The sequence below is a fragment of the Panicum hallii genome, chromosome 6, assembly GCF_002211085.1.
Source record: "Panicum hallii strain FIL2 chromosome 6, PHallii_v3.1, whole genome shotgun sequence".
NCBI classification, from domain to species: domain Eukaryota; kingdom Viridiplantae; phylum Streptophyta; class Magnoliopsida; order Poales; family Poaceae; genus Panicum; species Panicum hallii.
Genome location: NC_038047.1, coordinates 1,721,236 through 1,748,067, shown reverse-complemented (window position 1 = coordinate 1,748,067; position 26,832 = coordinate 1,721,236). Strand labels below are relative to the sequence as shown.

Here is a 26,832-nt window from a genome sequence, read left to right as displayed (position 1 = left end):
TGTTCAAGCATTTTTACCATTTATCACGTCATTATGCCCGACGTCCTTAGTGTAAATAGCAGTTCTTTTGGGTAACTCCGACCAGAAGCAAAGAAGTGAAGAACCAACCTCTCACGATGGACTTGCAAGCATCTGTCTCTAGCAGGCTTGTACAGTACAAATGTATCGATGGGCTTGGTTGTCACCCACGACGATCCGTCTCCGGAATGGGTTGGGCCGCCATCGCGACTAAACCGCTAAACCTATCTCGCTTCCGAAGGTTTTTTTTTTAACTACTACAAGTGCTTAAGATTCGTGCGCATGTTCTATCCGTCCGATTTCGTGCCCCTGCCATCTTCTCTCTTCTCTCCCCTACCGTCCGCCGCCACCTCAACTCGCTGCGCCCAGGCGGCTGCTCGCGGTCCCCGCGCGAGCCGCCGCGCCACCCCGCGGCTGCCCTCCTCCCCCGCCGCCGCCGCCTGCTGTTGCTCCCTCCGTCGTCGGAGAAGATGTTGAACTAGTTTTGAATGATTTAGATCTTAAACAATGTTGAATCTCTTTCTGAAAAATGTTGAAATAGGTTGTGAAAAATGTTGGTGGTAGTATTTCCTTCTAAATGTTGATTTATATTTTTTAAAAATGTTGAATATGCTATTTTTGAATGTTGATCTATTTTTTTCAAAAATGTTAAATCTAATCTCTTGAAATGTTAAATTTACCTCCATAATTTGGGTTTAATGGGCTTTGAAGCCATGTTATTTAATCATCTTCCACAAGTTATCAAGTTATATAGGAGCACCCGACTAAACGGCCTTACCAAGTAACGCCCTATTTTCGTATCAAAACAAGCAATCTACTATTTCATGCAAAACAAAATGCTTGAAAACAACCTACGAAAAGAAAAAAAATGCTGGAATTAAAAGGAATTTGGACGAATGATTGAGATCTATGTCCCGAAAATGTGGTTAGCTCATGCACGTGGTTTCAGTTTGTTTAATCTCCTAGTAGAACCAGTTGCTCCATTATTCTCTGATTTTTTTTCCCTGTCTCAAGCAGGGCTGACTGGACTCGCAAGCATATGAACAAAGGGAACTCTGAATCAAACAGGAGTAAGAATCATCATGTCTTGTGAACCCAAAAAAAAAAGTTGCATTGGACATTTGCTAATAATGAATTGACCACACCTGCACATTGTGATGGCTTGATTCCATCCTGCACAAAACCAGAGAGATTCCCAGATTAGTCAAACCCATGCGAAGATTACCCACCCTCCTCTTCCCCAGATTAACACATCACCTCTGAGAAAAAATAATGTATTTTAACTGCCTGATACCAACCCTAACTTAATGTTTTATAAAAAAAATCCCATAATTGTAATAAGAGCCATATTATTTTTTCTCTATAAAGTTTTCTTTTTTTAAAAGGCTCTCTAAAGTTTCAGTATTCCTATTACCCTGATTATAAAAAGTAAAAATTTTGTTGTATTAGCAGCTAACCTCCCCGGGTTACGCCTAACACCCTTCCTTACCTACCAGCAACACCCGGGAACCAAGGGTCCACATTATTTTGCAGAAAGGTCCAGTCATGTTTCGGAAATTTACGTCCCGGTCCCTGCGGCTTCCGCGAATTGCGATATAAGCCGTTCACGTGGCATCCCGCGGCTAATGCCAATGCCAATGGCGGCCGGCGCCGGCGACCCCGCCCCGCGTGCGGAGGCGGCCGGCTTCGGCTCCAACCACCTGCGGCCGCGTCGGGGCCCGCCGCCCCCGTCCCCGTCCCCCGCGGTCGGCAAGCCGCTGCCGTCCGGCGCGGTGCCGCGGCACTCGTACGTGTTCGACGGCGAGGGCGGGTTCGCCGAGGCAACCTGGGGCCTGGCCGCGTCGGGGAAGGCGGCGCGGCCCGGGGACTTCACGTGGCACCACGTCGAGCTCCCGCGCGCGGCCCCCGGCGGCGCGGGCGCGGCGGCCAAGCCGCTCCACCACGCGCAGGCGTTGATCGAGCTCCTCTGCCCGCCGCTCACGCTGCAGGAGATCCTCGCGTTCGTCGCCACGGGCCCGCACTGCGCATCCGTCGGCGACGGCGGCGCGCTCCTGCTCCGCGTCAGCTCGCCGGGGCCCGTCGGCAGCGCGTACGCGCTCCGCCTCGCCGCGCGAGTCACCGAGAGCTCCGTCGTCACCGTCTCCGTCGGCGGCGTCCCGCGCCTCGCGTTCGGGACCACGGCGGCGTCGCTCCTCTCCGAGGTGCCGCTCGGCGTGGCGGCCTCGCTCTCCGACGAGGGCCACGGCGGAGGCCGCGCCGTCGACGGCGGCGTCGTTATCGAGGAGCGGCTGCTCGAGTCGCTGCTGGCCATGAACCACGCGGACGGCGCGCACACCGACAACCCGGTGCCAACGACGGTTTCCAACCTCCTCGTGCACGTCCTCGGCACGCACGTCGACCACGTCCACGACATTGTCACGCGCCTCGAGATGGACCTCGACGCCATCGAGCTGCAGCTCGACAGAGGTAGGCGGTCGGGGTTGCTTTCTTGGTCGGCAATCGCGTAAAACTTCCATTCATTCCTCATCTGGATTAAATTATTCGCTTGCTGCCAACCTACGCCTCTCTGGTTGGTGGCGACCAGAATGTGTTGACCTCATGATGCAATACTGCATGAACTCAGATCCTAATTAGATTGATGGGATCCTCCTAATTAGTGTTCAATAATTGACAGGTTAATGCATATGATGATATTTTGTCAAAAGAATGGCAAGATTTGTTCAATTGTTTGTGAAATATGTGAGATTGTTAATTTGCATCAGAGCGACTAATTAGACATTTTCGAATGGTTGAATGCAACTCCTGATCTGAGTTTAACATTGACAATGACTCTCTTTCCCTGAAATGCCATGAATCATGATGATCCTAGTGGTAGTACTGCTTGCTGATTAGACCCATTTCACATGATCATGAGTTCCAAATTTCCAACCACCTAGACTACAAATGCGATGCGACCTATGCCTAGTAATTGGTGTCTGCTTCAGAAAAGGGTTGTTCAAATCTAGAGGGTACCAGATGGAAAACTTATTTGCCTGCATTGTACTCCCTCCGTTCCAAATTGTAGGTCGTTTTGACAAATCAAGATACATAAATTTTACTATGTATGTAGACACAATGTATATCTAGATGTATAGCAAAATCTATGAATCTAAATTTGCCAAAACGACCTACAAATTGGAACGGAGGGATTAGTACTCTGACCATTTCGCATTCTCACCTTTTTTCACTCTACTAAGGAATTTGACTTTTATATCATGATCGGTGAATCTTGCTTGCAGGTGGACACTTTATGAGGAAACTTTTGCTGGATGGCAGGAGATTCCCAAAAATGCATCTTGATTTACAGCGCCTGCTTCAGGTATATTCTGAGTTCTCTCTCAAGTTTCTGGGAAATATGTTGGGATACTGGGATGCTAATTTACACTGTTTGAGTTGTAGTAAAAAATTGCAATGTTCCCATTTGACATCGATGTTATCATGCTGTCTTTGCTTGTAATTTGACTTCCTATTCTAGAAGAGCAGTTACTTGAACTGAATATGGACTTACAGAAGTCATAGACTGATGCTACTATTTTGTTTGTGTAGGTTGTTTCTCACGGTGAACAAGTGTTCCCCCGTGTGAAAGAAAAATGTGCGAGCAAGAGTTGGTTCTCAACCGGAGACATTGCCGCCCTTGAACATCTGATAGGTCGCCTTAGGAGGCTCAAAGAAAACCTAGGATTCATAACAAATAGAGTGACAACCCTCCAGGCTAGTCTGGACAGTTGGCAATCAGAGCAGATAAACAAAAGCTTGTATTACCTTTCATTTCTCTCCATAGTATTCCTTCCTCTATCCATTGTCACAGGAGGTAAGTTCTTTCTGCCGGTGCTCATTCATGTGTACTTTCCCCAATTCATTTCTTTGTTTGACTGCTCTGACTTACCTGACTTTTGCACAATTTGTCTAGTTTTCGGGATGAATGTTGGTGGTGTGCCATGGACTGAGCAGAACAAGAACCCTAAAAACCGAGACGGCTTCATGAATGTCATGCTAATATGTGTCGCGATCTTGCTGCTTCTGTTGCTCTGTTTCTTGTTTCCTTCATTGTATTCACATGTGACTACATGGAGAACCCGCCGTGAACTGAAGCGGAGCAATTCTCAGAACAAAAGACACCTGAAACTCTTCAAAGGTCACAAAGAAGGTTACATGCGCCTATGACAATACAGTTGCAAACTGCAGTGCTCATCTCAGCAGTAAGGTTATTGATAGTGATGTCGTAAAATTAGAGGAAAAAGATTCTTGATAGTCAACACTTGTACAGGATTGAAGGAGAACCTCCATTGGAGGTTCATATGCTGTTCATTGCTTAGTTAATTTTTGTTGTAGTCTTTGTTCTGTTGGGGAAGCCTATAAAGCTCATGGCTGTCACTGTAACATTATTTTTTCTGAAGACTCTGAAATTTTTCCCATGATACTTGGCCATATTCTTCCAGGCTGCTGTTTCTGCAGTTGAGCTAATCCCGTCGTGTTTACGGCATGCTTCCGAAGCATGTTGGTGTTTTCGTTGCTTTGTTGCATGCCAGCACGATTGCACATACCTAGCAATTTTTTTTCTAGCGACCGTGCCTGAGCACTCTCGTGATCACGGAGTGTTTGTTCTACATACCTAGCAATTCACAATGCTGGCAGAACATGACTAAGTCTCTGCTTTATTTTCTCTCAAGTGGATTGTGGGAGCAACGAAAGTTGCAAGTAGTTCACTTCCAGAAAGTGCCAACCAGAATATGCGAGTGTGCTGATTGGATCCATCGAGTAAACAAATTGCCGTATGCGAGTGTTGACATTTGTCTTGGAATGTGGAGATAGGCCTGGCTAGAAGACACCTTCAGACCTGCCCAGAAGGAACTTTCATATCTAAAAATGTGCATGGCGCATTTGGCATCTACCAACATTTCTGGTAGGAAAAACCACTGTGGATTCCAGTTTTTGACAACTTCAAGAAGCACGAATAGAATGCAATGATCAAATTGCTCAACTGCGACAATATGATAATATGATTTCCCCATAATATTAAGGTACAATGGAAAAATATAAAAAGCTAAAAGCACCTTCATTCTCTCCAAAAAAAAGAAATGGAGTGTTACAATGATACACCTCTAGTAGAAATATAAATTATGAGATCTCATTTCTATGCACAACCCCGTATGATTTCACTTTGATCTGCAGCCTGCACCCGAATGATGACTACCACACAGAAATGGTGGACAATTGATGGCCACTGCTGGAACTCCTCTTCTAGAGCCTGTAATGAAGAGCAACGGGGTAAGGATGCAACTAAGCAAACAAGCATGCAAGTGTACAAAAGAAAAGGAGATTTGCTCTTATGCTGTTTACAAGTATTTAACTGTTTCCAGCAGAAGTAGGAAAAACCTCACCTCTATGGATTTAATTTTATTTCTCATGAGTGTTAGCCAAAAAAAAAATCTGCTAAGACTTGCATCTACAGAAGTACTGGCATAATACTAGAAAGCCAATGTACTTGATGTCTGTTTGTCTAGGTTTATCAAGACTCAGGCACAGATAAATGGGCAATAACACGAAGAAACACTAAGTTGTGCACCTTAAATTCAACTTCACTTCAGGCTTTGAAACTGTACAGGAGATGAATGATCTGCAAACACAAAGCCATGTGTTCATCATAATGATTCATCCACACACAAAGAATCAGACGATAACATTATTACCATGAGCAGTACCATTTGTCAAACCAGTTGAAATAATTCTATCAATGTTATCAATGCGACGCTGTATGGACTTCAGTAGCATGTTCAGCGCTGAAATTCTTTTGCGGATAGTGGAAATTCTTGCTGAATGTTGCATTATTACCAGTGAGGGTGCATTCTCTAAAAGCTTGTCCAGTTCTGCAAAAACATTAGGCTCAGTTCCAGGGACACATACATATTGTTCAACAAAAAAATGTCTAGCGCATTGATATAAGAAAAATTCGAAGAGAATCATAGGTGGAGGAAGAACAAAAATAGAAAATGTAAAAAAGAGTACTCCAAAGAATAGTCAGGTAAAAGTATAGCTCAAAGATGAACTTGAACTCTATTGTTTCTTGGGCAAACTGGTCCAAACCCTGAGTTGCTCAAATTATTTATAATGATTGCATATATTAACTGCTAGCATTTACAAATTGATCAATCGATTCATTAACTCGATGGATCTCAAGCAATGACTGGATTTGGCTAGTATCAAATAAAAGCAACTAATTTAAGTGCAACTCAGAAGCATTATAGCCACAAAATGAGCATCCGATAGCCTAAGTCAGCAAGAGTAACTAAGAACAGCAGCAGAAGTACAGTCAGTAAATCTCCTGCAATCATATATTCACAGCATACTCCCTCCTCTTTATCTAGGATGTATTAGAATTTGAAGTCAAACTTTGTAGCTTTTGACCGACAATTTAATCAAATATATGAGTATTTACAATCCAACACCAGTACCAATAGATTCGCATTCACATATATTTTACTAGGATATTGATTTTTGTTTGTAACCATTTGTAATATACAGGATAACAGGAGAGAAATTAATGGTCAAAGTTTACTTCCGAATCCTTTTCAAATCCAAATACACCATATATAAAGAAGAAGAAATCTACACAGGATGGTTCAAATGAGGTTCATATACACATCAATACATAAGCAATATTGCACAAGAGGGACCATGGTGCAGCAGCTTAATTTCCGTGGTTACGAATTATAAATTTTGACTTCACCTTGTGCATGGTTACGATCCCAAAGTGGCAAAGTGCAAACACAGATAAACTCATTAGGGACGCCATTTAAATCCAATTAGATCTTCAGTTCGCATCAATATTAAACCTAAGCTACAACTAAACTTTTTTTTGAAGATAATACAACTAAACTATTAATGAGGCAAAATGTAATGCATCAGAAGTTTCAGAACCCTAAGCCACAACACGCCCACCAAACGACAGCAGTGAGCGAGTAGAAGGGTGTGTGGCGGGGAAGGCGAGAGAGGGAGTGGCATGGACTTCACCCACCTCCGTTGAGGCGGTCGACGGCGGCGGCCACCTCGTCCTGGCTCCGGGCGGTGGCGACCGCCCGCGCCTCGTGCTCCCGCAGCGCGCCGCCCAGCACCCCCGCGATCGCCGCGGCCAGCGCCTCGCACCGCTCCGGCGGGGACGCGGCCCGCTCGCCCTCCGCGCCGATGCCGTCCCCCGCGCTCTCCGGACGCCGGTCGCCGGCGGCGGCAGTGGAGGAGGAGGGCGAGGAGGGGAGATCTGCGCCGTCCATTTTCGAGTGGTGGACCCATCGAGTTCGCTCGAGTAGTGTGAGTACTGTGTGTGTGGTGGAGGCTAGCGAAGTGGGCCACAGATGGGCCAAAAGTTGGGCCCACATCGGCGAAACCTCCTCTCCCGGGCTTTCCTGGCCTTCCGGGCGGCTGGACGCCCACGTAAGAAAACTCGTTTTGCTAAAAAAAAAACCGTAAGAAACTCGTAGCAAAATTCACGGAGACCGGCCTTCCATAGCGTGCAAAAATCCAGGTTGACACCTTGATCTTTTTGTTTCCTTTTTGTACAGGTATATTTTCAAACTTAAATCTTACACGTTCTATTTACAAATATTTTTGTTAGAATTTTCCATACACTTACTTGACCAATTTTTATGTCCAAACTCACAAAAAGAATTTTTATGGTAAGCTCTTAGCTTATAGTAATGGCCCTTGTCCAAATGATGTAATTGGAATCTCGTCTGAAATTTTTTTGAGCAATTATTTTTTTGAATAAGATTTTGAGCAAATTACAGTGGGCATACATGCAGACATGCAGTGCAGACATACGCGTTGGTGGCATTGCATTGAATTCGCTCTGACACGCCCCACCTACGCCGCCTCGGAGCATTCAATGCCGCCCTTTCCCTCCTCCCCCACTCCTCCGCCGCCGCCGCTCTCGCTCTCACCACTCTCATCCAGCACTGCGCGGAGCAGACTGCGCACGCGCGGCCGCCGCTCCGCAATCCTCCTCCGCTACCGCCGCCCCCCTCTCGCTGCGCCGCAGTTGCCGCCGGGGGCATGGTGCCCGCTCGCCCTCCGCCGTCGGCGACGAGCGCGGGCTGTCCCGGGCCGCTGGAGTAGGAGATCTGGGTCGCTGTGTCCCCGGTGCCCCAGGGCCCCGCGGCGAGCTCGCCCCCATGGAGTAGGGGCGGCCTTCGTGGAAGCTTTCATGCCGCACTGACGCTCGTTCGTGCCTGAGGACGGAGGCTTGAAGTTGAAGCAATCTTGGTCCGGGGACGCGTCGAAATTTCGGTACGGATGAGCCGGTTCCTCACTTGCTCTCTATTTGGGTTCTTGATTCGCCGGCCAAATGCAGCAGTAAAGTTCAGCATGTCATTATTCAGGTTGCCTTGTCTCTACGCTAATCGTCGGTGTTGTTTTCTTCCTGCTTGGTAGGTACCAGAGAAAAAGGGGGGAAATCAACAAATCAGTCGGCTGTTCCCATGCTGTGCGGTGAGGGTGACTGACTAGCTACTCCACCACCCCTGTGTTCTTGCTCCTGGTATGCCCTGCTGAGGAGAAAGCTTCTCTTTTTGTTTCATAATCTACAATAAGACTCATTCGCCTGATTCCTATTGCTCCTGAAACGATTTTTTCAATATAATAAGACTCTTGTGTGATGCCTGTTGGTACTAACAAAGAACAAAATCTGTAATTCTTGCAGGGATCTTCTCAGCATGAGCGCCTGCCCCAAGTTTCAAGAAATGGGACATGTGCTGGTCCTAGCCGTGTGCTTCCTGGTCTTGCTGCCCGGTTGGGCCTGCGGCCTTGGCTCTATGTCATCCATTGCAGTGTCTTATGGGGAGGATGGTCCGGTGTTCTGTGGCCTCAGCTCCGACGGCTCCCACCTGGTCACCTGCTTTGGTGTGGACGCCTCTGTTCTTTATGGTGCGCCGCCCAACATCCCGTTCCTTGGCGTTACAGCAGGGGATGGGTTTGTGTGTGGCCTTTTGCTTGACACAAGGCAGCCTTACTGCTGGGGGAGCAACTCCTATGTCAAGAGCGGGGTGCCACAGCCGATGATTGAGGGCGCAAAGTACTCTGAGCTCAGTGCAGGGGACAACCACCTCTGCGCTCTGCGAGCGGCTGCGGATGGGATTCATGGCGCTAATGATGGTGCGTCATTGGTCGACTGCTGGGGATACAATATGACTGCCACACATGTTCTCACTGAAGCTGTTTCGACCATTTCAGCTGGTTCGGTGTTCAATTGCGGCTTGTTTGCGCGGAACAGGACAGTGTTCTGCTGGGGTGATGAAACAGTGAGTGGCGTCGTCGGGCTGGCACCAAGGGATCTGCGTTTCCAGTCTATAGGAGCAGGCGGTTACCATGTCTGTGGGGTGCTGGAGAATGCACAGGTGTTCTGCTGGGGCAGGAGCTTGGAAATGCAGCAGGTGGCACCATCCAGTGCTATTGGTGATGGCGATGTGAACATAGTGCCAATGGATGCGATGGTCTCAGTGGTCGGTGGGCGGTTCCATGCTTGTGGCATCAAGAGCCTTGATCACCAAGTAGCTTGCTGGGGTTTCACACTTCATAACAGTACATCACCACCAAAAGGGCTCAAGATGTATGTGCTTGTGGCTGGGGACTACTTTACTTGTGGAGTACCTGCTGAGACATCAGCGATGCCAAGGTGCTGGGGCAACAGTGGGCCATTGGCATTACCAATGGCGGTACCCCCTGGGATTTGTGTACCTAATGTATGCAGCCATGGGTACTATGAGTTTGTGAACCATGGTGAAGTTGGCAGTAGCAAGGTGTGTAAGCCTGCAAATTCTAGACTCTGTTTGCCCTGTAGTACAGATTGTCCAGAAGACTCGTTTGAGTCATCTCCTTGCAATGCGACAGCTGACCGTGTTTGCCAGTTTGATTGCTTGAGGTGTGTCACAGATGAGTGCATGTCATTCTGCTTATCACAGAAGCGGACCAAGAGCAGGAAGTTGATGGCTTTTCAGATGCGTATCTTTGTAGCAGAGATTGTATTTGCCGTCATCTTGGTGCTCAGCGTATCAGTAATCACTTGCCTATATGTCCGGCACAAACTTCGACATTGCCAATGTTCAAATAATGAGCTGAGACTAGCAAAGAGCACAGCATACTCTTTCCGGAAGGACAACATGAGGATCCAGCCTGATGTGGAGGATTTGAAGGTCAGGAGAGCTCAGGAATTCTCCTATGAAGAGTTAGAGCAAGCAACAGGTGGCTTCTCAGAGGATTCACAAGTTGGCAAAGGCAGCTTTTCATGTGTATTCAAGGGCATATTGAGAGATGGGACAGTGGTTGCCGTGAAGCGTGCAATAAAAGCATCAGATGTGAAGAAGAGCTCAAAGGAGTTCCATAACGAACTTGACCTCCTCTCCAGGCTCAACCATGCACATTTGCTCAACCTGCTTGGTTACTGTGAGGATGGCAGTGAGAGGCTCTTGGTTTATGAATTCATGGCTCATGGATCTCTGTACCAGCATCTGCATGGTAACGATCCAAACTTGAAAAGGCGACTGAATTGGGCCAGGCGGGTCACCATTGCTGTCCAGGCTGCTAGGGGAATTGAGTACTTGCATGGCTATGCTTGCCCTCCTGTAATTCACCGGGACATCAAGTCGTCAAATATATTGATTGATGAGGATCACAATGCGCGTGTTGCTGACTTTGGTCTATCTATATTGGGTCCTGCAGATAGCGGTACCCCACTATCTGAGCTGCCAGCAGGGACGCTTGGCTACCTTGATCCTGAGTACTACCGTCTCCATTACTTGACTACAAAGTCCGATGTCTACAGCTTCGGAGTTTTTCTCTTGGAGATATTAAGTGGCAGGAAAGCAATCGACATGCAATTTGAGGAAGGGAACATTGTTGAATGGGCAGTACCACTGATCAAAGCTGGGGACATTTTTGCCATCCTTGATCCAGTCTTATCTCCACCCTCGGACCTTGAGGCTCTCAAGAAGATTGCTTCTGTGGCCTGCAAATGTGTCAGAATGCGAGGGAAAGATCGGCCTTCCATGGATAAGGTGACAACAGCTCTGGAGCATGCTCTTGCTCTGCTGATGGGCAGTCCGTGCATCGAGCAGCCCATCCTACCAACCGAGGTTGTTCTCGGAAGCAACCGGATGCACAAGGTATCACAGATGTCCTCTAACCACTCTTGCTCAGAGAACGAGCTCGCCGATGGGGAGGATCAGCGGATCGAGTACAGGGCGCCATCCTGGATAACTTTCCCTAGCGTGACCTCATCACAGAGGAGGAAATCATCTGCATCGGAAGCTGACATCACTGGCCGAACGACCACAGAAGGTAGGAATGTCGGGAGCAGTATAGGTGATGGACTGCGGTCGCTGGAGGAAGAGATCAGCCCGGCCTCACCGCAGGAGAACCTGTACCTGCAGCACAACTTCTGAAGAATGTCAGGAATTTTACCGCAGAATTTAACGCAGTGACTCTCTGCCATTGCTGGGCAGCATTTTAAATTCAGACTTTGCGCCCTGTTGCTATATGGCAATGCATTACAGTGTTTATACATCCTATATAGTAGCAGGCCATTTAAAAACAAAGAGCTAATTAGTAGTGTAATGTAAGAAAAATTTAGCATCCAGGGGCATTTCTTTGTAGATTCATATGGCCTTTTCTTTTCTTTCCCTGATGTTATTTGTCTGTGGGTGGCTACAATTGATGAATTATCTTGTCTCCTTCGCTTACAAAATTGTGTAGTTTCCTTAATCCTTCGAATCATCTCATTGGTTCGCGATGCTCTTTCAGCAACGAATTGTGATGCCAAATGCTTCATAAACATATGTTATTGTGGAAGGTTTCTTCAGTTACTTGATTTGTGATTCTCAGTAACAGGTTGGTTGGCCCTGTAACATACCATGTTAACCCCTAGGGGGTTTGTTTAACAAATATCACGAATTTCAAAAAAATTTTGTGTACGATCATATTTGGAAATGGTTGAGCATTTTATTGGATTTGGATTTTTGAAATTGTTTGACTCCATTGTGGGGGATTTGAATTTGGAAAGGATGTTCAAATTCAAATCCAAGTTTTCCTTCTTTGATTCCCTCGTGGACCGCCAGCCCACGCAGCCCCGGCCCAGTCCACCTTCTCCCCTTCTCCTTTTTCTCTTCCCCACGCGCGTGAACCAGCCCGCGCGAGCCGGCCCAGCCCAGCTTCGCGAACCGTCCCGGCTCCCCTTCCCTTTTCCGCCCGGGGCAGCTGACGGGCTCCTCCCGCTCGCTCACCTCCGCCGCGACGCCGCTCCGCGACAGGAGCTCCTAACCGCTCGCCTCCTTTTTCCTCTTTTTCTCCCCCGGCCGCGGCCCCGCTCCTTGCGTCACCTGCCAAGCGCGCGCCCCTGTCCCCGCTCCGCGACAGCTCGCCGCAACCGCCCGCGCGCGCTCCTCTTTTCCCCCGCCTCGGCCGCCCGCGCAGCCGAGCCCTAACCCTAGCCGCGCTCCCTCCGGCGTCGCGATGCCGCCACGCGTCCTGGCCCGGACGCCAAAAAGCCCCAGCCGCCGCCGATCCCGAGCCCTAGGACCGCCCCATAAGAACCCCCTCGGCCACCACCCCGAAACCCTAGCCGCCTACGCCATTCTCCCCGTTCCGCCGCCGCACCCGAGAGAGAGAGGAGGAGGAGGAGCCGGAGCTGCGCAAGGAGGAGAAGGCCGACGCCCCGGAGCTTCACCAGGCCAGCGCCCCGTACGGCTACGTCGACGTCGCCGCGCGTCCTGCACCGCACCGACCCGCCGGCACCAGCTCGCCACCGCGTCGCGCACCCACGCCAGCGAGCCCTCGGTGAGCGCTGCCGCCACCGTCTCCCTTTCCCCCTGCTGCCGGCGTTGCCGATGAGCCTCCCGTAGCAACCCTAGGTACCCTACCCTTCCGGCCTCTATGCCATTTTCTGCAGGAGCCCGTCGCGCCGCGATCCCCACCGCTACCGCCGTCGCCCTGCCGCCGCCGCGTCGTGCCGCGGGCCCGGGATGCCGGTGCCCCGCGCACGGCACGGCCACGCCGCGGCCCTGGGCAGCCAGGCTCCGCGCGCGTGCGTGCGCACCCGCGCCGCAAGGCCACGGCCGCGTCCACCCACGCCACGCCCAGCCTCGCCACGGCTTCGCCGTGCGCATTCACTCCCGCGACGCGGCCGCGACGTCGCGTTCGCGTCGCGGCCATGTCGTTGGGGCCTTTCTCCGAGCACCCTCCGGGCGCTCACACCCGTACACGCCCACGCGCACACACGCACACTCGTCTGCCACACCGGATCTGAGCCACGACGCACTAGATCCCGCGGAGGCTGACAAGTGGGACCGCCCTGTCAGCGGAGGTGGAGGCCAGAAGCCGCCGGGCCGTGAAGAGGAGAAGGCGAAGAGTCAGCCCAGCCAGAGGAGAAGAGGAAGGAGAAGGCCGCCAGCCCACGGAGGAAAGGAAGCCGGCCCGCGAGAAATCCAAGCCGAGCCGGACCGCGCGCCCAGCTAGCCCACCTGCCCGAGCCGGCCTGCTGAGCCGCAGGCCGAGCTGCACCGCGAGCCTAGCCGAGCTTAGCTGGGCCTCGAGCCGGCCCAACCTCCTTTGAGCCCAATAACAAAACCGAACCCTTTTCTTTTGTCTTACCCAGCCTGACCCATGGGGCCCACCTGTCAGCCTCGGGGTGAGGCTGACCAGTGGGGGCCCGATGACCGCTGACCCGACCTTGACCGTTGACCGGTCAACGTTGACCGGTCAACGCTGACGTCAGCAGGGCCCACTGCTGACGTCATCATCCAGGACCCCCCCATGCTGACGTCATGCTGACGTCAGCATGCCACGTGGCACGCCCTAGTGCTGCCACGTGTCCCTGTTTTCAGACCTTCTTTTCTGAAACTCTTTTATTAATTTCAGAAATAGGTTTTCCTTAGAAAATTCATAATAAATTATCCGGACCTCCGAAAATTATGAAACCAGTTTCATAATTCTTCTAAAATCATGAACCACCTGTTAGAATAGGTATTGTGGTGATTTGGATCTTATTTGCAACCTTTTGTGCACTTTTGCACTTTGGTCCCTACTCTTACTCGTATTTACGAATAGGACCCGTCCGCGAGGAGCTGACCGACGACCCGGACTACCTGGAGACTCAGGAAGACTTCGAGGAGACGCCAGGTTCACGCCCATCTACGATTTGAATTCCTATTAGACATTTGCTTATAGATATGCTACCGCTGTATGTGTATATATATATGTATATATGTATCGAGATAAACCTGCATGGCCTCTTTTATGTACCCTACTCCTTGCCAACCTATCTTACTCGTTTATTATATGATACGCCTTGTAAATCCTTGAATGTGTATGTGTGGGATTTGGATGGATAGTCTTGGCGTGTGTGAAGTGAATCTCTTCAGGAGTTGGTGAATAGGGTTTAGCCGGGAGTGGGCAACCTAACTCGATCATGGATCGAGGGCTTGGGGTGTGTATCTTGGCACACCCTACGGAGTACCTGTGGCGGGTACAGTTTGTTACGCGTTTGGGGTGTTTGGGGCACCCGTTAAGGGTGCGGTTGCGGACCACCGTGGTGGATACGCTATTGACGGAGATGCCCGCTCCGGCAGATAAGGACCGGGTGAGAGTAACTATGACTTGTGGGACTTTGTAAGCGTGCACACCACTTACCCATTATGAGGGTGGGCCCGGTCCGGACTTAGCAAGCGCGGTACCAAGCCGGTAGGAGGATCAAGTATCGGTGCAGGGGGAAGGAGGTGCTGACCTCACGTTCCCCGAGACGCATGGGAGGCTTCACAGTTCCGGGGCGACCTCTCGCGGGAGGATGCGCCCAAGACCCGGGAAAGCCGGATGGTGCCGTGGCTCCTGTTTCCGTTTCTGTAGACCGGTGTTTCGTATACTAGTCGGCTGATCTCCGGCTAGTGTCGATTCGAGTGGGTCCAGGTGTACAACCCCTGCAGGGTGAAAACTATACGTATAGCCGCGTCCTCGGTTATGGACATCCCTACTCCTCTGTTGCTCTTATTAGATAGTGTTACTCATGATTTCTACCTCCCCCTAGAATTTTGTCCTGCCAGGGGGCAGTTGAGATGCGAGGAGAGGGAGTCCTCGCATCGACTGGGTGGCTTTGGAAGGTGTGTGTGACCGGGAGTCCGGAATGCCGGAAGAGCCCGAGTCGGAAGAGAAAGGAGATGTGTATTCTTATATATATATAATGCATGCATAGGGAAACCTCAGCTTTACTCCTTGAACTCTTGTATACCCGTAGAGTAGTCCACAATAAAGCTTGCATACAGATGGTGACGTGAACCTATCCCATTCCTTGGGGATAGCCTGGTACGATGCAGGATCCGACCCGGAATTCGACCCCAACGACGACGGATGGTACGATTGAGGCCCGAGCTACGCTCAAGTCGCCTGTGGAGATGGATCCCGAAGATGGAGGACGGCCGAAGACCTAGCTACCGCTATGCGCCTTCTGCTTGTTCGATTTAGCCGAGAGGCTTGTAATAAATTCCGTACTATACATCCTCTGGATTTATGTAATAATTAAACCCGTGATTGACCTCTTAATGAGTATGACTGTGATATTATGTCTGAAATGAGTTCTGTATATGATAGCGCTTGATCCAGGGACTATCACGACGTTACAGGGAGTCGGATTCCTCGATTCGGGAATCCGGTTCATTTCAGGCCCAGTCTTCTTTTCAGAAACAGGTGAGATGTGATTCTCAGAGGTCTGCCTCTGGAAGGGCTGCTGCCAGTTTCCATGACCTGTTTAGGATGCTGTTTACAACACAATAAAGACAGTTTGTTCTAACCAATTAACTCCCTAACACAATGAAGACAGGCCATTTTTAGTTAAACTAGAGGCATAACGATGGGTTCTTCTTGAAAAACATCATCCCCCTCTTTTCTGGTTCATCCCTAAATGTTTGCTGCAGAACTTGAGTGTCTGGAGTTGCTACAAAATTTCTACTTTCAGTGACGATAATGCTTAGCCATCAGAAATGGATTTTTTTACATTGTTTTAAAACGGCAAGGATTTGCAAAATTAACAGAGTTTTGCTACAAATTTCTTCTGATTTAGCATATCAAGCAACTGAAACGACGGGCGGATTTGCAAAATTAACAGAGTTTTGCTACAAATTTCTTCTGATTTAGCATATCAAGCAACTGAAACGACGGGCTGTTTTAGCTATACAATGTCCAAGCTTAAAACTTCTTTTCAAGCGATGCACCACCGACCTTCTCGCCGTCGGCCGTTCGTCGTCTACACTGCAGGTCCGTCTTCCGCCACTGCGGAGACCGCAGAGCATCTCATCATCTTCGCGTATCTGGCCGCTCGCCGAGTCCCCCTGACACTCAATCGCCGGACGCCGGGGCTATGGCCTGGAGAGAGCGCCGCTCCCCTGCAGCCGCGTCGAGTTCTTCTTCGCTCCGGCCGCTGTTACCGCCGCCGCAGTTCGTCTCCGTGCTATGGAGACCTCACCCTCCGGGTTCGACGTTACAGGGTCAGCGCCTCCTCGTCGCCGGTCCTCCGCCGCCGTCTGTCAGCCGCAGGTGCGAACAGGGGGTTATTCGTAAACAATAGGGAGGTATTTGCATATATTCGGATCGCGATTAATAATCGCGATCCGAATCAGAGGTGTATTTGCATATATTCGGATCGCAATTAATAAACTCGATCCGATCTAGGGACCTATTTGCACATTTAGGGGGTAAATTGTAAAAGTTCCGTCCGCCTCCGCACCGGGCTCCGGCCTCGACCTCGCCGTGGCGCCCCCATCGTCTCGCCTCTCCGGTGCTCACGCGGCCACCTCCCTCCGTCGACCAGCTGGCTCGCCACGCTCACGCCGCCGCCTCTGATAGATCGCCCCCACCCGCTCCTCCCTCACGGCTCTCTACAGCCGGCGGCTGCCTGCGGCGCTCGCGGCGCCGCGACAGCTCCGGTTAATCTGTGGCTCTGATGGCGGTCAGGTCATTCAGGACCACTGGCGCCAGGGAGAGCTCGCCGAAGATGCCGAGGCCCCCCCGGCGTTTGGACATGCTCATGTCCCCGAATCTCTTGGTCCCGCTGGCGGTCAGCTTGACGGCCATCTCAAGCATTATGATGCTCCAGTCGAGCAGTGCATCATCCAAACATAGCTCATAACAAAGATAAAGATTAATAGCACTAAATGTTGTGCAGACAAACATCACAAGACTAGAGCACACTGAAGCCTCTGTTGCAGTGACTTCAATCCACAGCAATCAACCACAGAGCTCGAGCCAGCAGCAGCATCCAGAGGACCATTAAAACACAGATGCAAGAAAATCACAAATTGAGCACCACGGGAATTACTTAATAGGTAGGTAGATATTAGCAGCAAACAAAGCTCCATAACAGGTCCACAAAACGACTCATTTATCTCAGTGCAAAACTCTTGATAGAACTAGAATGACGATAACAGGCATACTGAACCGCAGGTTCCCAAGACAAGCCATTCAACAGATGATGAACAGTGACGCCATTCCTATTAGACATCTCTCCATGAGGCTATCGCATCCGAAGATATGCATACAGTCATGCCATCACCACAACCATCCATCTCTATCAGCTTACTTAGATCTCTGCCTCATCTTTCGGCGCTTCCTCTTCAGCCTCCTCATGCGCTTCTTCTTCCACTGAAGGTTGGTACACATAAGAGCATTAGCTTTATCAGGAACTAATTGCATGCACAGCAGAGGAAACAATACATCAAAGTAATGGGCAAAAGAATGCAAGAAAAGTATTATTCATACACAGGAAGCAAGTCTTTTAACAATAATATTCAAAGTAATTTGAAAGTGTTTGCTTTGTGAAATAGAAAATTTGGAAAACTACCCACATGGGCCTAGCTGCCAGTTAATGTTATATGCTCCATGCTTGTGGCACTAGGTGACTAACGAAGTGGAAGAAGCTAACAAATCAAAGTGGGTGAAGGTAAACAGCAAATCAATCATCATTAGGGTGGTAAGTACAGTAACAGGCTCAGAAGTAGCTCCAGGTGAAAGCTTGACTAATGCTTCATGCACACTAGAAGCTTAATCTATGCAGCATAATTAACACAGGAATGAAACATTAACATAATTTGACAGAAGTTTTACATCAACAGGCTGCAAGACCCTAGTTCATATGCCACTGGAAAAGAGCAACAAGTGTTGCACACTACACATAAACATACTGTAGGAAGACAACAACATAATTCCAGTTTCAGATCCACTACTATGCAAGCAAATTAACAACGGACCAAGTCCTTTGACATACCCAACATTGAAAGATCAAAACTTATCATCAGATGCTGCTAATCTAGAAGTATATTTCTTAACTAAACTGCACCAAGCAGAATACCACGATCCACGGGGCTCATATCAAGTGTATGCGATAAAGAAACCTTCACCGTGGCAGGGGAAGAGCACTACCAGGCGGCGTACACCATACGCGCGCGCCACACCTCCAGACCGCAGCGGCACGACGCGGACCGGGACCATGGAGCACGGGATACCAAGCCCGCGCGACAGATCGATCTCAGCTCGGCTCGGCTCGGCTCATGTTAAAGCAAACAGGCGGCACCCCGCGTCCCATGCTATCTATCCCAGACCGCCCGTCCTGCCGCCGCGGCGAGGGGAGCACGCGCGCACGGCGCGATCCGCCGGCCCGGCAAGGGCCTCTCCCCCAGAATTACGCCACTCGAGCCTCTCTCTTTGTAATCACAGCCCCAGCACAAAGCACGAACCGAGCGGAGCACTACCCGTGGCAAGGAGCTGCTACGGCACAAGGATCTACGCGACGGAGGATGGGTGAAGAGGAGGATGGAGGATACCTTGGCCCTCATGGTCGCCTCCTCGCGGACTCTCCTTGGCGCGTCTCCTCCTGCGGCGTCGGCGGCGGCGGCGGGGTTGCGATGGGGAGAGGGGAATGAGAGAGCGGCGGCGGCTGAAGGTATATATAGGTGGAGAGGGAAGCGGAACCCTAGGAGTGATCAACGACGTGGGCTTGGGCCTTAGGTGGGCCGGGTTCCCGCGAAGGGGAAGCAAACATGAGCCCAAGGCCATAGAGCTGCTGGATTATTACTGTACTCTCAGAAGAAGATATTACCGTCTCGTAAAACATAGCTGTTACTGTTGTCTAACAATATTGTTTCAGAATTTTTCCAATTTTTATGATCCAGTACTAGTTATTTTTTAGCAAAATGGGGTACATCGAACCTAATCCAATCTTTCAAAATTCTTTGCGGCGATCCCTTCCAGACCTGCCAGCCTATATAACTGTAATGACTTAAAATTAGCTTAGTAAAATGGAATTTGTTTCTCCACTAGCGCAAGGATTTCATCATTTTCCCTAGGATGTTTCTCTTCGACTGTTTTCTTGCCAATTCTCTACATCTGTTGCTCTTTTTGCAGCTGCGGATTCAACTCTTTTGCCTTTCGGGTACATATATGTACGTACGACACAACATTAGGTGCCAGAACAGTAATGAGTTGTTTAGTTCTCAATTATCATTTTACACCATTTACACTATACGTGGTTACTAGAAAAGGCATGGTGATCAAACAAACCATTTAATCCCCCAAACCAAATAAACGGATTGAACGCAAAGTTATGATCAGATGTTGTGTCCCATTCCTTGGACGACCGAACATCCAATGCCAACATGTCTCTTCTCAAGGCAAAAGTCCACTTGTTCTGTACGCAATAAGAGGATTTTCTTTTCTTTGATAGTTGGGAATAGGAGGAATTAACCATCGTCATCACCGAAAGGCACTCAGAATCAATCAGAGGGTAAATCAAGAGATCGAAGATGCAAATTAATATCATAATTCTATCCCAGCTTGAATTAAGAAATAAATGTGACAACAGTCATGATGGAACAAGGGAAAGATGGCGCCCGAAACCCAGCTGGTTTCCCCACACTTTGTGCTGCAGCTTTGTTTTTTTTTTTGGTTTTTTTCTTCCGTTTTCTTTACTATGGAGGCCGCGATTCTTCTTCCTGGAGCAAAGTAAAGGAAAGGGGGATTTACAGATGCCAGTCAACCATCCATGGGGATACATTGCCTTGGCGAGTATCATTTGGTGCTGTTCCCATTGCACTGGTGAATGAAACCGTTGCCATGGGTGTTGCCATTCGCGTGGATCCCATTGCTGCTGCAGCTGCTGCTCCCGACATCCTTGCGCTTCAGACCGGCCTTCTTTGCCCCCCATATACGAATGGTGTGATCGTCGCTCGCCGATGCGAGCATGTGGGGATTTGCAGGATTCCAGCTTACACAGTTGACTGTGCCCGAGTGACCAGCCAGAGTCTCGATGAGATCCCCGGTGGCTCTATGCCATATGTAGACCTGAAAATATAACAGGTTTTGCACAATATTACTTCAGGGCCACTTGCTGGCTAAGAGAAAACATGCAATGAACTGCGTAGCTGGACCAACCAACTGCTAGACATTGCAAAGGCCAGGTCTTTCTGTTTTCCACTACAACTTTTAAGAGATCTAACAATTTTTTATTTTTTCAACTGTAATGCAAGGCAGCATAATTTCTACTGCCAACCAGAAGGATGGATGCCACCACTACATGCCTCCATTATACCCATTAAAGTAATAGTTCATCAGAAAAGGCATATCAATCGAAAGAAACAGATAATTCCAGCATATCTCTAACATTCATAATGGTATCTGCTATCCTAAAAATAAAATAGCAGCATGATTCAAGTCATGAGACATATGGTACAAATGAGAACGAATGTGCCGCATACTGAATGTATAGAAGAAAACTTATGGAAACTGACATGTGCATGCCTATTAAATTATAATAGATCTGAAGAATAGGCTAGACAGAAGTGCCAATTAGCAATTGCAACAGCATATGAGTTAACTAAAGATTTCTAGATCTCATGATGTTTGAATGTTTTGTCATATACAAAAGAATAACGTGATGCATTGATGATGGTTAAAATGACAAATATATTCTCCACATTTTCAATTAGATTGGACTCATCAGATGACAAATATAATTTTCTAAAATGGCATTTGTCTGGGAGTAGCGCAAATAATAGAAATGGAACACAAAGACAACAAATTTTAAGTGCACCCACAATATATGAGTTCTATAGCCATAGGTGGTCACAAGGCAATCATCATACCTGTGAATCTTCACTCCCACTAGCAATGAAAGCCTGCTCAGACCCGCCAAAACAAGACCTTATCACAAACCGGTTGCGCTTATGGCCACTGTACCGATTGACTCGAATTGGACCATTTCGTATGTTCCACAAATGAATCACCTCATTTACGAGATTTACAAGCAAGCAATCGCCATCTTCCGATAGAGAAAATGAAGTAATTGTATGATCCTCTTCAATTAGCCTCTCCTGCTTTGTCTCCCTATCAAATAGAAGAATTGTTTTCTCCCCATTCATGCTTATTATAAGCTTTCCATCTTTTCCTACAACAAAATCAGGCGTTTTTGTTGATCTCTGCCCTTTCCAGCAATCTACTTCCTTACCATCTAAATCCCAAATGCAGAAGTGTTGATCAGTTAGACCAGACAATATTTGCTTTCCATCTGGAAACCAAGCACATGATATAAAACCAATGCCAGGTTTTTCATAAACATGAAGACATTTGCCAGATTCAACATCCCAGCGCCGGATGGTTTCTTCCACTCCACATGTGAGAAGCTGACAATCATCAGGGCTCCATGCAACCATCATCACTGACTTCTCATGACCATTCAATGTGTGCTTCAGTAATAGCTCTCCATCTTCATCGACCTACGAAATGTAAAGATTACTGCATGAAAAGATAACTGAAAAAAAAAGGGGAAAGGAAACTTCACACCAGATCACAACACAAGACAAAACAGACTCTTAAGTACAAAATTAAAGTACAGCTCCTCTATCAGTGAGAAATTAGTTTTTCTACCTATTGGAAAAGGCTATCCCCCCACCCCTCAACACGCACACAAAATAAAAACACCCTTTTCAATCCATAAGTAGTTTAATGATCTGTAGCATGTGGTATACTAAGGGAGCTGACCTTTGAAGATGACATGCTGAAAATCCTATATCTAAAAAGAATGGTCCAAAATTTTGTAACTAACATAAATCCCTCAACCATAAAAAAAACACAACAACACCCAGATCCACTACTTTGTGTGATTGTAAGATATGTAATGTAACAGGAGAACAGATGGGGACGCACGCTTTCATGATCAACAATAACTTGGCAAACATAGAAGCTAACAGGATGTAAGTAGTAGGTTTCGAGGAAAAAGCTCATATGAAATGGCAAGCTTCTGTCTTCTTCTCGAAAATAATCAAGGATTCGAAAATCAACCTTTGTAAAGACATAAAGAGCAGGAAGTGAAACGCATTAGTAAGAATGGACAAATTCAGTTCTTAGTGTGAGGTGTAAAATAAGAAACTAAGGAATAGGCCACCGAGTTTCTACACAGATCATGAGAATAGAAGACGTTAGAAGAATAGATTCCCAAGTTTACCTCCCATATCATTGCGGATTTATCATTTGATGCTGAGGCTAAATACTTTCCATTGTTTGAAAATTGGATAAACCACACCTCATCACGATGCGCACGCAAAACCTGCAACAAAATTTTACTTTGATTAGAACCATCAAACATTAGTATATGCAGCTAGTAGAAGAGATTAATCTTGATAATCAAATTATCTAACTTCAAAGTCAGTTTCAACCAAAAATAAAGTATGACACAATGTGAGCTGCATGTTTCTATTTATGTTTTACTCGGAGGGAAAGATCGGTTCCTTGACATGATGGAGCAAGCTAGAAGAAAGCTTAAGGTTTTTATGCTATAAAGCTTGATCATGCCTTCAAATTTACAAACTCAACATCAAAGTTGGAAGTTCCATTGCATTCTCATTGCCATACTTAATAGTCCAAAATATAGATGATGGCAGTGAAATACAATTATACAGAACAAAAAGAACCATCGAGCGGTGTTTAAAATAATGTACAAATGACGAATCAAGACAGTACATGAGCGGTTGAGTAGCAGACACAGCACTGGTGCTTATGTAGGAAAACTAGTGCTCCAAGCAAACACTGAAGCAGGCACTAGCATTAGTTTTTTACCTGTAGTGCGCGAGATGGTATCTGATCTTTTCCACAGTGATGATCAATGTAGAGTGACAACCCATCTATAGAATTATGGAAATAGCAAGCATCTCGTTGCACAGTAAGTGCTTGCTCAACTAAATTCTCTAACCTCCTCTCTGGTACCATAACATTTGGAGGAAGCACCTTTTCCAATTCCTCTAGGAGCTTTGACCGTGAAGTAGAAGAATCAATGCCAAGCTTTGAGAAACCAAGGAACAACTGTTGTGGAGAACAAGAAATCATACAACTTGATAGTTCGTGCACTCTTTTCCTATTAACACCAAGGGGTGTGATTTCACTTCGTAAAGTCTTCATAGCACCCATGACATTGTCGTTTCTCAGAAGTTCAAAGAATTTTTGTTCCAATATCAAAAATGCAGCAGATTTCACAATGTTCTCATCCAGGAGGCCGATCTTATTCAACGTAACCACTGCATTATCCCATTTCCCATCAATCACTTGCTCTCTGAAAAGATTCACCATAGGATTATGCAAAGTTATCCCTGATTCTTCCTCCAGAACTGCTCCGCTTTTTTCATATCCAAGACTATACAGAGTTTTTGTAATTATCCTGACAAACTCCTCCTTCTTAATAACACCCTTAGAACCAACCATAACTTCTTTCCCTTGGGAAGGCAAAGGTCTAGCCATTGTACTTCCCAAAGGATTGGCAGACTTCGAAAACGAGAAACAATCTGGCAAACTTGCAGATTCTACTGAGGATGCTCTTGCGCGTTTTGAGGGTGGTTCATCATCTTCAAAACCTCCCATGAAATGCCAAAATCAGCCCATATATTTTTCACTTCAGGGAAGGTGATGTTATTCAAGCTCCAAGTAAAATGTTCCAAAGAGTTACTAAAACAGATGGAGATTTCTGCAGAGAAGCAGCAATTAAAAAGTGTGAGTCATGAATCATCAAAGAAGGTCAAGATTCTAGCTCAGCCTTAGTACAGTAATGCAAGGAACACATTGCCGTGAGAACAAAGTGACAAACCAATCCTGTTGGACATAATACATACCACACGACAAAGACCATCCGCCCAACCAACAACAGCAACAAAGATTACTCGCTACTACTTGAACAGAAAATTGTCAAGATGACCTGCTTTACTCCAGTACAACATACTAAAAGGAATGTGCATACTGAATAATTTATATACCAAACAGTATCAGTCAACCTTCAGAGGAGCCAAAAGCTCTCCACCAATTCTACTTGCAACGCCTTCAGAGGGTAAAGTCGCCGCAAGCACATTCGACATATGTATATGCATAAGTTGCAGTCAGTCCATACAACAAGTACACTGCTAGAGTCAGTCACATGTTTGGCTGATCCAAAAGTTCTCTAGCATACCAGTATACCACTCACTCCTATTTTTGTCCATATCAGTACAAGATGAGGCACACAACCTCTACTGCCACGCAACATCAGCAATCCTCTTGCCCTCGCAATGCTACTTTTCCACACAGCATTCCTTCCACCCCAAACGTTCCCCGCACACAGAGCAGGCATCCCCCTTCCTAACCAAAAAATCATACCAAATGGATAAGAACAGAGTCATTAACGCCAACAGGTAGATTCCCGTCTGCAATCTACTCCTGCAATTATTAGTTAGTTACTGCTTAATTAACCACCATGAGCTAGCGCCCCGCTCGCACCCCTCCGCAACCTACTCCGCCGCATCCCACAACTCAACATACGCCGCCCTGACGCGAACCGATCATCGAATCCCACCCACCCAGCACCCAGTTCTCAAGCAAGTTCATCCGTTCACCGCACCTAGACGCGCCGCCCGCGACAGGTAACCGGCGCGCGCAGGCGCCCAAACCCACACCCCACGGGGCGGGCACCAAGCAGCGAGGGTTAGCGATCAGAGGGGGGCCTGACCTCCAGCCCGGGAGCCCGATCCCCGCCGATTCGCCGGGAAACGCCGAGAGGAGCCCCGAATCCGCGCCGAATCGCGCGGAATCTCCGGGGAATCGCCCGCCCCAGCGGTGAGGAGGCGGCCCGGCGGGCGGATTGGGTGGGGAAAGCGGCGAGGGGGAGTGGAGGCGAGGAGAGAGAAGGAGGTGGGGAGGGGGGAGGGGTGGTGGTGTTTGGCTTGGGGGAGAGGGGAACCGACTGAATAGAAAAGGGCAGGAGGGAATGCAGAGAGGGACACACCGGCACAGCACCAGGAGAGAGAAACAATGGGTAGACTAGAGAGAGAAGAGGGAGTACCTTGTGGATCTCTCTCTCCCCCTCCAATTCTTCGCACTCTTCACAGCTTCTCTCTCTCTGATCTCTTTGCTCTGTTGATGGCGTTTCTTGTTTGGGCAAGGGTCTTCTAAGCATAGATGTCCAGATGGCCCGTGGCCCCAGCCCGACAATAAGCACGTAGTTTGGGCCCGACACGAGCATAGCTCGGCATGATGGCCTCTATGCCCGTGCTGGCCGGCCCACTAGCTCGTGCCGGGAGTGGGCTGCTACCCTAGCACGCCGGGCAGCACGAGCCCGACACGGTTAGAAGAGTTGGCCCGCCAAGGACCCGTTACCCTCCGCCCCAAATAAATAAAGAAAAAACCATAGCAGTCAGACTCCTTACTTATCCTTCCCCTCGGCGCCACGTGCCTCTCACTCTCACGCTCTCCGTCTCCGACGCCCGCCTCTCTCTCCGCCGCCACCCGTCTCACGCTCGGAGCTCCTCCCCTCCGTCGCCGGCCGCCGCTGCCCCTCACATTTACTACACCGCCGGCGCCGCTCCCCCTCTCCTCTGTCACCGGCAACGCTCCCCTCCCCCTCTCCTCAACCGCCTGCGCCGCTTCCCCCTCCTCTCCTCTGCCACCAACGCCGCTCCCCTCCCTGTCTCCTCAGCCGCCGGTGCCGCTTCCCCGTCCTCTCCTCTATCGCCGGCGCCGCTCCCCTCCCTATCTCCTTAGCTGCCGACGCCGCTTCCCCCTCCTCTCCTCTACCGCCGGCGATGGAGGACAGGACTCAACCCCACTGAGCTAGCGCCGCTCTCCTCCCAGGCTCCCACTCGCACCCCACGACCCCACCGAGCCGCCGCCTCCCTCCCTCGTGGGTTGTCGGCTGGCACGGCACGCGCTGTCGGTGTTTAACCTCCAAGCCCACCGAGAGATACCCACGTTCGGACCGCAGTATGCGTAATATCCTACATCCTGTGTGGTGGTTTGTATTGCCTTAAATGATGTGATATTTGGAGGGGGTCTCTATCCGCTCTTATATAGTCTGGGGGGACAAGGTTACATGAAAATTCTAGCTAAATATGATCTTAGGAGTCCTACCCGAGTGTTACCAGAGTAGTTTCCTTCTGTTCTGACTAGTTCTACTCATGTACGAGTAGTTACAATTGGTGTAGGATGTGGACCATGTCCCATCCCTTATTCTAAAATATGTATGCCATGTGCACAGTCCCATGGCCTCAAATCTGACAAGCCCCGAGTTCTTCGTAATCGAGTACTGCAGACTTCCGAGTACTTCTGAAGGCGTCTTTGAGTTCTTCCGAACTCCGTCTTGAAGGTGTCTTCCGAGTACTTTCTTGGTTGCATCGAGATTGTGAGGTGCTCATGCCTCGATTAGATTTTAAATCTTCTTTTATACGGGGTGCAATGAAACCCACGCTC

At 48.7% G+C, this 26,832-nt stretch overlaps 4 protein-coding genes and 1 long non-coding RNA gene across 9 annotated transcripts; 2 read left to right on the top strand and 3 right to left on the bottom strand.

Moving 5' to 3' along the window:
• The first annotated feature begins 1,649 nt into the window (after positions 1-1,649).
• LOC112897617 (zinc transport protein ZntB) lies at positions 1,650-4,495 on the top strand. Its single transcript, XM_025965963.1, has 4 exons — positions 1,650-2,484; positions 3,297-3,376; positions 3,604-3,868; positions 3,968-4,495. Exons 1-4 carry the CDS (start codon positions 1,650-1,652, stop codon positions 4,219-4,221), a joined length of 1,434 nt encoding a protein of 477 aa, XP_025821748.1. The 3' UTR covers positions 4,222-4,495.
• Positions 4,496-5,010: 515 nt separating this feature from the next.
• On the bottom strand, positions 5,011-7,339 carry LOC112897331. 2 transcript variants are annotated; one of them, XM_025965608.1, is made up of 4 exons: positions 7,073-7,339; positions 5,748-5,924; positions 5,624-5,674; positions 5,011-5,305 (listed from the first exon to the last, which is right to left on the bottom strand). In XM_025965608.1, exons 1-3 carry the CDS (start codon positions 7,323-7,325, stop codon positions 5,637-5,639), a joined length of 468 nt encoding a protein of 155 aa, XP_025821393.1. In that variant the 5' UTR covers positions 7,326-7,339; the 3' UTR covers positions 5,011-5,305; positions 5,624-5,636. The 2 variants fall into 2 exon arrangements, with proteins under 2 accessions (XP_025821393.1, XP_025821394.1); XM_025965609.1 differs by having other exon boundaries at positions 5,760-5,924.
• Positions 7,340-7,804: 465 nt separating this feature from the next.
• LOC112897163 (putative receptor protein kinase CRINKLY4) lies at positions 7,805-11,892 on the top strand. Of its 2 annotated transcripts, XM_025965384.1 has the most exons (4): positions 7,805-8,337; positions 8,482-8,587; positions 8,750-9,201; positions 9,280-11,892. In XM_025965384.1, the coding sequence occupies exons 3-4, from the start codon at positions 8,763-8,765 to the stop codon at positions 11,484-11,486; spliced, it is 2,646 nt and encodes an 881-aa protein (XP_025821169.1). In that variant the 5' UTR covers positions 7,805-8,337; positions 8,482-8,587; positions 8,750-8,762; the 3' UTR covers positions 11,487-11,892. The 2 variants fall into 2 exon arrangements, with proteins under 2 accessions (XP_025821169.1, XP_025821168.1); XM_025965383.1 differs by having other exon boundaries at positions 7,806-8,337; positions 8,750-11,892.
• Positions 11,893-16,592: 4,700 nt separating this feature from the next.
• Positions 16,593-19,058, bottom strand: LOC112898526. Of its 2 annotated transcripts, none has more exons than XR_003229846.1 (3): positions 18,903-19,058; positions 16,760-17,724; positions 16,593-16,607 (listed from the first exon to the last, which is right to left on the bottom strand). It is a non-coding gene; the product is annotated as an uncharacterized LOC112898526 (long non-coding RNA). The 2 variants fall into 2 exon arrangements; XR_003229847.1 differs by having other exon boundaries at positions 16,811-17,724.
• Positions 19,059-19,862: 804 nt separating this feature from the next.
• On the bottom strand, positions 19,863-25,307 carry LOC112896841 (WD repeat-containing protein 26 homolog). 2 transcript variants are annotated; one of them, XM_025964966.1, is made up of 5 exons: positions 25,097-25,307; positions 23,188-24,085; positions 22,577-22,678; positions 21,219-21,848; positions 19,863-20,418 (listed from the first exon to the last, which is right to left on the bottom strand). In XM_025964966.1, exons 2-5 carry the CDS (start codon positions 23,980-23,982, stop codon positions 20,146-20,148), a joined length of 1,800 nt encoding a protein of 599 aa, XP_025820751.1. In that variant the 5' UTR covers positions 23,983-24,085; positions 25,097-25,307; the 3' UTR covers positions 19,863-20,145. The 2 variants fall into 2 exon arrangements, with proteins under 2 accessions (XP_025820751.1, XP_025820752.1); XM_025964967.1 differs by lacking the exon at positions 25,097-25,307 and adding an exon at positions 24,989-25,012.
• Between the last annotated feature and the right edge of the window lie 1,525 nt (positions 25,308-26,832).

What these genes read in the sequence shown, in the direction of transcription:
- LOC112897163 (XM_025965383.1), top strand. Translation starts at nt 8,763, where the DNA reads ATGAGCGCCTGCCCCAAGTTTCAAGAAATGGGACATGTGCTGGTCCTA.
- LOC112897617 (XM_025965963.1), top strand. Translation starts at nt 1,650, where the DNA reads ATGCCAATGGCGGCCGGCGCCGGCGACCCCGCCCCGCGTGCGGAGGCG. An exon ending in CGAGCTGCAGCTCGACAGAG is followed by an intron (nt 2,485 to 3,296) that starts GTAGGCGGTCGG and finishes TCTTGCTTGCAG; the next exon opens with GTGGACACTTTATGAGGAAA. An exon ending in TCTATCCATTGTCACAGGAG is followed by an intron (nt 3,869 to 3,967) that starts GTAAGTTCTTTC and finishes CAATTTGTCTAG; the next exon opens with TTTTCGGGATGAATGTTGGT.
- LOC112896841 (XM_025964966.1), bottom strand. Translation starts at nt 23,982, where the DNA reads ATGGGAGGTTTTGAAGATGATGAACCACCCTCAAAACGCGCAAGAGCA. An exon ending in AATCCGCAATGATATGGGAG is followed by an intron (nt 21,849 to 22,576) that starts GTAAACTTGGGA and finishes TACATTTCGTAG; the next exon opens with GTCGATGAAGATGGAGAGCT. An exon ending in GTGGGAGTGAAGATTCACAG is followed by an intron (nt 20,419 to 21,218) that starts GTATGATGATTG and finishes TTATATTTTCAG; the next exon opens with GTCTACATATGGCATAGAGC.
- LOC112897331 (XM_025965608.1), bottom strand. Translation starts at nt 7,325, where the DNA reads ATGGACGGCGCAGATCTCCCCTCCTCGCCCTCCTCCTCCACTGCCGCC. An exon ending in CGTCGACCGCCTCAACGGAG is followed by an intron (nt 5,925 to 7,072) that starts GTGGGTGAAGTC and finishes ATGTTTTTGCAG; the next exon opens with AACTGGACAAGCTTTTAGAG. An exon ending in GACAAATGGTACTGCTCATG is followed by an intron (nt 5,675 to 5,747) that starts GTAATAATGTTA and finishes TTGTGTTTGCAG; the next exon opens with ATCATTCATCTCCTGTACAG.